This window comes from Halyomorpha halys, unplaced genomic scaffold, assembly GCF_000696795.3.
Source record: "Halyomorpha halys isolate HHAL.00 unplaced genomic scaffold, Hhal_1.1 Scaffold103.1, whole genome shotgun sequence".
Classification (NCBI taxonomy): domain Eukaryota; kingdom Metazoa; phylum Arthropoda; class Insecta; order Hemiptera; family Pentatomidae; genus Halyomorpha; species Halyomorpha halys.
Window position 1 is genome coordinate 152523 of NW_027115007.1, and position 9265 is coordinate 161787.

The 9265-nt window shown below is 32.5% G+C and overlaps 1 protein-coding gene across 2 annotated transcripts; it reads left to right on the top strand.

The window, feature by feature from the left end:
- Nucleotides 1-3279: 3279 nt before the first annotated feature.
- Nucleotides 3280-9033, top strand: LOC106677567 (uncharacterized). Of its 2 annotated transcripts, none has more exons than XM_067052086.1 (5): nt 3280-3578; nt 4419-4551; nt 4891-5128; nt 6999-7166; nt 7624-9033. In XM_067052086.1, the coding sequence occupies exons 1-5, from the start codon at nt 3462-3464 to the stop codon at nt 8033-8035; spliced, it is 1068 nt and encodes a 355-aa protein (XP_066908187.1). In that variant the 5' UTR covers nt 3280-3461; the 3' UTR covers nt 8036-9033. The 2 variants fall into 2 exon arrangements, with proteins under 2 accessions (XP_066908187.1, XP_066908188.1); XM_067052087.1 differs by having other exon boundaries at nt 3280-3566.
- Nucleotides 9034-9265: the final 232 nt, after the last annotated feature.

The following is a 9265-nucleotide window of genomic DNA, read 5'->3' on the forward strand; positions in this document are numbered from 1 at the left end:
GTCAGCATCTTTCAACGTTCACAGGCAACGTCGGATGAACTGCAATTGATATCTTTGATCGTGTTAAGAATCCTAAAAATATAACGTTTTAATTAAAAATAATGTTGGCAAAAGGCAAATAATTATTTTTATTTTAATTCATGCCGTTTTTCAATTTCAGGCGGTTTTTAAATATTGCTCGATTAAACTATCTTAAAGTCTCCTCTTCCCGTTTTAAGCTAATATTTCAAAAGTGATATAGGCCGCCGTTCCACGGGGATCTTGGCGGGGTGGATCCGGCGGGGAAGGATTGCCTTTTTTTTGTGTTATGATCTCCTCTTGTGAGATTGTGACATGTCGTACATCGACTAGCCTACTCGCTATAATTGTCTGTTTAAAAAGAGAGATAAGACAGGCTACCATGGAGGGTTTGATGCATCCACTGCACGGCAGCCTATCTTATAATGCCACACTGGCAAAACATGCCGTTTGATGCCGTTTTTTAATTTCAGTCGCTTTTTAAATATTGCTCGATTAAACTATCTCAAAGTCTCCCCTTCCCGTTTTAAGCAAATATTTCAAAAGTGATATTGGGCCGTCGCTCTTCGGTATTATTATTAGTATTATATAAAAAGTAATTTTCTCAATTAGATATCCAGAAGCATGAATGGAGTCAGTTAGATTTGGTTTAACATAAAATAATTTCATCTATCTTTTGTTTTAATTTCGTCACACCTGGGAGATGGCAAGGAGATGTCCCCTTGGTAAATGTTCTTACCATGGGACGAGGTTTGGGCTCTGCAGTCTATACCTAATACTATCACAACTCCCCGCTCATCATAGTTTCAATGCGTAAGTTAAGGAACCGGTATTAAAAATTTAAACAATTGCCCCTTGCCCAAATGAACCTAAGTCACTTTAGACATATGGTTGCTTATGTCCACTTTCTCCTTACAATTTTATAGAAAAGAAACTCAATAAAAACAACTAGGTTCAAAGAAGGCCTTCTAACAGCCCTTTCAAGCCCTTAGTATCCTATATCAATAGCAAGGGCTGACACTTAGGCAGGTACATGCTGTCATCTCACAAAGGACTTGAATCAGTGTAACTATTTTATGTTTTACACATGAAAGTTTCTTTCGTTTCTTCCAATTTCTTGGAAGCCTCACACCCTGCTTCTAGTCCACGCCTATTTCTCCCTCCCAGATATTTACTTATAATTTCATAGTATCTGATTGGTCCAAACCCCTTCTCCTATTTCACTATTCACTTCCTACCCCCTCTTCTCAAGTGTTCATATATATTTCCTAGACTAGATAGCTAAGTTAGAGAAGTTAGAATATAGAGACTAGTAATAGTAACAGTAACATGTAGTTCTTGTAAATATGTTAGAATAAAGTCATTTTAGTCTTCACTGATTTTTTATGACATGTAACTCGTACAAGACGCCATCGATTCTGCACGCACAGTGTACACTCGACAAAGCCCTTAAAATACCCATGGGTTGAAGAAGGCAGCACACTTCAACTGACATCATTGTGCCTAAGTATTCCTTATTTTCAATGGAGAGTACGAAAAAAAAAATTAATTTCGTCATACAAAGACGTATTTTTGGATCTGGGCAATTCATTGACGCACGCCAGTAAACAATCATTGTAGAAAAATATTAAAAACTACATTGCCTTGCTTATTTGTATGACAAATACTTGGAGATAAAATTATTTGCCGCAGTGTTATAAAGATGATAAAAAACAGTAAATCCTTGCCTCTTTGGCTTCTTTGTTTATTTAAGGCAAATATTGAGTTTACGTCTCCGAGAAAGTAGTTTTCTTCTCTCAGTATCAATTAATTTATCATTGTCTGTTTTATGTATGTTTTGCATTTTGTTTGCTTTTAATCATATTCTATATTTATAACTGTCTTAAGTCTTTACAAACAGCAGTTTAAATGTGCATTGTAAACAAGTAAATATTGTTTAAATACGAGAATATTTAGTATAAAATATTTATATATTTGTAATTTGTGAGGCTTGTCTATGTCTAACACGAAAACCGGCCGTAGGAGGTTGACTCTACCCCTCGTGCTTCAATCGGGAATCACGTTGTGGTATTCCTAATAGAATAAGAAATCTAAGATTCCTTTCAGTCACCTGGAGATTTGGTCAACGGACGTTGTGCTTCGGGAAAAGAAATATAGGTTCTAGTACACCTCCTGACACCGAATGGATCTTGACCACTTTGTCCCTGTCCTTGAATCCGAGTATGTCTATGTGTAAAGAAGGACTGTTCCGAATTGGCAACACATTATGGTTAAGGAGATATATGTTGTCTGCCGCTTCATGGTTCCTAATAATGTGAGGTTAGGCTGTCCACGCCTGACGCAAACCTCCCTTAAGTGATTATATCGGCCAAAAGAGTTTATTCATCTATAGTGTCAACTGAAAAAATGTTTAGTACATTGTAAGGAAGTACTATTCCTTGAATAACGGTTTTGCAAGGAGGTGATTCAATCATGATCACGCCCAACTGCCAAATGTTTCCCCAATTGAGGGTACCCACTTTTGGTTTAGCCTTTAGGAAGTTGGCTGGACCCCGGAGAGCTTCCTGGACCCATAGGGTCAATTCACGGCTACAATAACCGAATAAATAATTATCTACCACAGCCGGATTCGAATCCAGATCCTCGGAATTAGTAGGACAGGGAATAGTCATTAATCTTAATTTACATTCTACATATTTTTGTTTTAATAACTAATTAACAATTTTATTCCGCAATAAAATTGTTACTTTTTTAAATATAGGAACTAGCTATGAGAACAAATATCATATTATTATTATTATTATTAACTTTTACTCGAGACCCTCAGATTATATTTACATGCATGTATTAAATTTTTTGTATGCTTAAATATGTCTTTTTCAGGATTTCGTTGAGGACTATACGCTTAGTTTAATGGGATGAGAAAAATATAAAAACGATCTTTAATTATAAGACGTAATGTAGTGTTGTTAATTAAAAACCCAAATAAGAAAATAAAATGAATATAAGAAACTATTTTCCAATGGTCTCCTTTGAAAGCAGTTTTTTCATAAAGTTCAGAAAAATTAGTGTTTTTAATGTTGAGTTGTTAGTCAAACAATGTTTAATTTATAAAGGGATTTCTTTGATATGGACGTTAATGTAAATACAGTTATCGGCTGGTATCATCCAATATCTTTATTATCTAGTTGCATAACGTGTCAATGTTTCGTCAGTAAGTGTAATATAATAACATACAATATATATATATATTCCCATTTTGATAAGTTTGTTAACAATTATTGTATCTTGCTCGTAGCAGGTCAGTCATGGACAGAGAGGTGTTGGAAACTGCTCTGAAGTGATCCTTCAAAGACCATGCCATCGCTAGGGTCATCGAAGCACAGGCGGAACCGGCTCTACCTAAAGGGGAGAACTACCTCTCAACGATCCTGAGGATTCGGATGAAGGTCGTCCTGGGCAATGGAAGGGTCGCAAAGAAAAATATTATAGTAAAGAGAGGGGAAAACCCAGACGGTATCAATGTCATGGTTGATGAAGTCTTTAAGGTAGAAGTTATGGTAATTTTTTTTTCATTAATAAAAATTTAATAAATATAATAATGTTTATAAAAATATTTAATTTTTTTTTTATTATTCTAGCATCTAAGGATAATTTATATAATAATTAACAATGCGGTCTTTTTTTCTTTTTTTTTTTAACATTTACGTTAAAGGAACTATCGATTCATTTTACTCTATTGTTGGTGGTCACGACAACATGCCTCTCAGAAATCGTTCCAATAGACATTTTATTTTATTTAGGCATCTCCATAACATTGATAAATACTTAAATGAAATTTTAGTTTTTAATTTATGTTCTGGAACGGAAAATTAACACTGATTTTGCCATATTTATTAATAAATAGATAAAATAAGAGTCTGTGTTATTGGCAAATCATTTAGAATCAGGATAGATATATCAGTTTATTGTTAGCCATATTAGATCAACTAACTAGTTTTACAGGAATCAAATAAATCTGGTTTAAATAATTGATATCTTCATTTATTTATTTTATTTTGTGTTTTACTACAAAAAAATATATTGTTCAATGGTATAAAGCATTATTTCTCATAAAATATTGCTTAGTATTTAAAAGGAACAAAAAATAGGTGCATATCCTATACTGACATTACTTTATTTGAATGACATTACATTACGATGTAAATCTTGGTCTCTTCTACAAGCATTTCTGTGTATGCTTACAGTTAGTAAAATTTAGGTCATTTAATATTTTGCAATAAATGCTAGTTTTATAAATGTTAGTTAATTTTCATTTATATTGGTTATTTTTATTTAGAAGAAAATTTAATTAATTTGATATCGGTTATAAATTTTTATCAATAGTTCAATGATTTCAGATGTATTCAAGGATCTTTAGGGAAATGGAATACTTAATGGAAGATGTCGGTGATTTTGAAGAACCGCTCTGGTGCCAATTTATCCACTATGCTCCGAAATCGGCATCCTTAGTTCTTGAAGATCTAAAGGCAAGTAATGAGTTTGGAAGTATGTTTATTTTTTTATGACAGTTAAATATTTTTTTAACGATTTTTTAAATATTAAGGACCTTTATATTAGTTTTGGAAAAGAAAAAAAAACATTACAATTAGTACTAAATTGTCTTAGAGACAATAAAATTAATTTTTAAAGAATAGTGTAATAATGTTATCTAACTATTTTTTTATTTTGAATAGTTCTTTACGATTTAAAACAGCTCAATAAATGAAGTTTTTCAACATTTGTATTTCTCTTCTTCTGAAATATAAGTATTTCATTTTATGAGGTGTATAAGATGTCTTGCATAAATAATCCTTTTTATTCTTTAGGCAGCAGGATTCAGCCTGGTGCAAAGACAGGTAGGGATAGATATGGAACACGGACAACTGGCACTCAGAAGTCTTGCAAGGTATCATGCCATAGGGAAGGTACTCGAAGAGAGAGGCATTATTTCCAAAGACGACTTCGGCACTCACCCTTACATGACAAACAGCCGTTACGTCGAGACGTTGAGCTACGCTGGGCTTAAGACTTTGCGTGAAGCTATGACGCAGCATTGGGGTCCCAAATGGTAAGAACATTTGGTAATGAAAATCATTTAAATTCTCATATAACTTTTCCTCTAAGAACTTTAAGGATGTTCAAATCGAAGGCCCTTTAAGGTTGAAGTAATAGGTGAATACTTGGGTTTGATGAAAGCTGGAAGGGAAACTTTAAAATTGAAAATACATAGAGGTTTCAAAAAGAGGTAAATGGAATTTAACAGTTTTGTATTTCATACCATTATATATGGAAGTGAAAGAGCTGAAATCAGCTCCAATTCCATCATGAATTATGATTTTTGTATAATTATAAGAAAAGTGTAACTTATTTATTTATTGAAAGATATTACAATTATCAATGGATAATGGACAATCTGCCATAAACTTGGACAATAATTTTGAATTAGCAAGATTAACTGATTAACTAAGAATATTTTTAACTAGCTGTCAGGAAGCCCATGCAGAAAAAAATGACAAATTTAACACAAGGTTGTTTTGTATCGAAACATTTAGGTTATGAACAAATAGCTCAAAAATAAATCTCAATTGAATTATTGAAAACAGTAAATTACATTTCCACAGAAAATACGCATTCATTCTGTTATAAAATATTTACAATTTCACATACACTACACAAAAACTACAATAAGATTACTACTGAATGAAAAATGAACAGAACTTTTAAGTAATGTATTTATAGAGTAGAATGAACATACCTCGGTATGTATCTGAAATACTTCAGTATCTACATTGTAAGAACATTAACAGGGGATATATACAAAATTAAAAAAAAAAATCTACAAAAGTACCTTTAATTTTGTTTACTAGAAATAATTAACATCTCTCATTTTTATTAGAAAGTAAAAAAAAAATTGATAAATAAGAGCAATGAAAGAATTAAGAAATTAATTAAGAAAGGCAAATTTGATATATATTAAAATAACAACTATTATTATACAAGGAAACACGAAAACAGGAATAATAGTTTTTTTACTTAACCTGTAGGTGGAAATAAAGAAAGGAAAGTATTGTTATCGTGAATAATAAAGAAGTAGCAGTATTTATTTCAACTCAAAGTAAGCTGATGAACCAAAGTCTGATGCGCTTAAATATCAAATTGTATTTTTTACATATATCAGAAGGAATGATTTTTTTTCAGTGCTGTACATATATCTTTTTTAACTGAACACTTTTAAATATATAGGAAATATCCTTAAAAAATATTTTAATGAAGTACTGAAATATACTATGTATAGGGTGTTTTTTTAAGCCCGATAGAACTTGAAATTGTAAAAAATAACACAAAAAATTAAATTGTAATCAAAATAATTTTTTATTCGAAAGATCAATACGTGACATTAACATTTGAAAATGATTTCGGGCATATGGGCACCGCGGCTGTTCTTGACGAAGCGCATTCTGGACGTCCAATTTTGGGCCACTTTTTCGAGCACTGCTGGCCGTATGTCACGAATAACACGAACAATGCTGGTCTCCAAGGCGTCAATTGTTGCTGGTTTATCAGCATAAACCAGTGACTTCACGTAGCCCCACAGGAAATAATCGAGAGGTGTCAAATCGCACGACCATATGCGGCAATTTTGCTTATTAACAAACCCGTTAAGCCAAAAATGCGCCTCATCGCTGAACACAATTTTACAGAATGCGCTTCGTCAAGAACAGCCGCGGTGCCCATATGCCCGAAATCATTTTCAAATGTTAATGTCACGTATTGATCTTTCGAATAAAAAAAAAATTTTGATTACAATTTAATTTTTTGTGTTATTTTTTACAATTTCAAGTTCTATCGGGCTTAAAAAAAAAACCCTATATATACATTCACTGGCAAAGGCACACACTAATATAAAATTATTCTATAATTATTAAAGTATTCTACAGGGTGAGCATTGCTTCAAAGTTGGATATACCTTCTAATGTTTTCTATGAGATGGTGAAGACATGTAGTGTGTACACAGAGAAAGATTTCGTTTGCCTCAATCATGGAGACTGCTGGACTAACAATATAATGTTCAAGTATGACTGGCAAGGAAAGCCACATTCATTAAGGTAATATAGTAAACAAAATATAAAAATTATTAAAATTGCTGACTAGATTTAGGAGATCTCTTCCAACCTTTAGTAATATTTCCGGCATTGATTGTTACTAGGTTAGACAAATTTTAAATTATCACTCTTTCAAAAACAAATTCTTATCTATATTTTTTAAAGAGAAAAGGGTTGTAGTATGATAATAAACCATGATATTATCGATTATTTATTTAAAAATAAAAAAAAATGTTAAACATCTGTGTTCGCAAAAGATGTACTAGGACTCGATGGTGTAGTATAAGTCATACGGATTGATTCAGAATCCGAAAACTTAAAAAATGATCATTTAATGAAAGCTTTATCTCACCAGATATCTAAAAATCGAGAAAATGGCTTCCCTGAAAAATTAATTAAACTATTTAATCATAGATCATAATATAATACCAATTATAGCTACTATTTTATTGATACGCAGGTTCGTGGACTTCCAATTTACAAACTACAACACTCCATGTGCGGATCTCAGCCAATTCATCTATATGAGCTTACAGCCCAAGCTGCGTCGTAAGAACTACAAACTGTTATTAGAGTACTATTTCGAAGCGTTGATCAAATACTTGGACATCTACGGTTACAAAGGACCCAAGCCGACCTTTGAGGGCCTGGAAAAAGCCATGGAGAGGGTTTCGTTTTTCGGAATATGTTTGTTTGTCTGCTGGTATCCAGCTCTGACAGCTAAGGCGGGGACAGACACATTTGATTTAGACACGTTGTTGAGAACAAATGGTGAAGAAGGTTTCTACAAGGATATGTTTTTGGAGGACGGCGTCATCGAGAAAATAGGGGACGATCTAATCGACTTCGTTGAAAAATATCTTTCTTCTTGATATTTTCTGTAATTACAATGTATCCCATAACTTCCAACTAAGAAAGGGGATTAAAAGGAGTAAATATTTTATAGATTACGGACTAAGACGAATCGGTCATTGTAAGGAACAGCCTGATGCTACATAAACGTGTTTACAATAAACCTCAATAACTTGTAAAGTAAGTAAAGTGAGATTTTCAAGATTGTTCTCAAAACAACAGAGCTCATCTTCTACTTACGCATATCATATGTAACGCATATCGAACAGAACGCAGAAGAATAAACTAGTCGCGAATTTGTTTCTGCACTAGTAGTCACACGAATATCATTGGTATAATCGACATTTTTTTTTCATTTAGTGTATTAATGGTAGAATTTATTAAAACTATATATTATAATTAATTATAGTCTATAAATTATAAAAGTGTAATATTTGCTTTAACATAGCATCTTTCAAAAGACATTCATCGTATGTAAAACCCATTATTATAATAATGAAAAATACATTATACCAAATATGTTTATTTATATATTACTTATGATTTGCTTCAATTGTTAGTTTTAAATTTAATTTAAAAAGTGAAATGAGAGAAAGGAGTGTGAAATGAAACGTATGAAGACTAATCTATTCACTTTCCCCCCTCACCTCCTAAATTGATTTACGAACTATATATAAAGACTTAATACCAAGATATAAACAAACAAATGCCCTTCGTTTGCAACATGGGATTAAAAGTGGGCTGGATCCACTGTAGGCCAGGATAACAACACTGGCCCAGAAGCCATTGGCTGGGAAGTACAAGAATGGGAAGGGACCCCTTCACAGTGTTATGTGTGACTGTATGACTGTCTATTCACAGTCTGTCTGCCTATGTACATCCTACAGCTGATATATCACTTGATCAACTGATATTGTCCTTTCAGCTGACATTACACAGCTGACTGGCCCTTAAGTATTGGTTAGTACATACTGTCAATAAAGAAATTAAAACCATCTTAATATATATTCCATTTATATCTTGAAGTTTTTTCTGTTCATCCTTTATTTGGTATCATTCCTGTGAAATGGAATGTTGAAGAAGGCAATGTGCCACACACAGATATACAAACCATTTTGCGAAACCAGATTGGCCTTAGGATTAGGATTAGGATTGGACTTAGGATGTTATGGTCAATTGTATTCAAATTAACGTCTATATTATAGAAATTCATATAAATCAAACATTGTTCGATTAGCAACTGAACATTA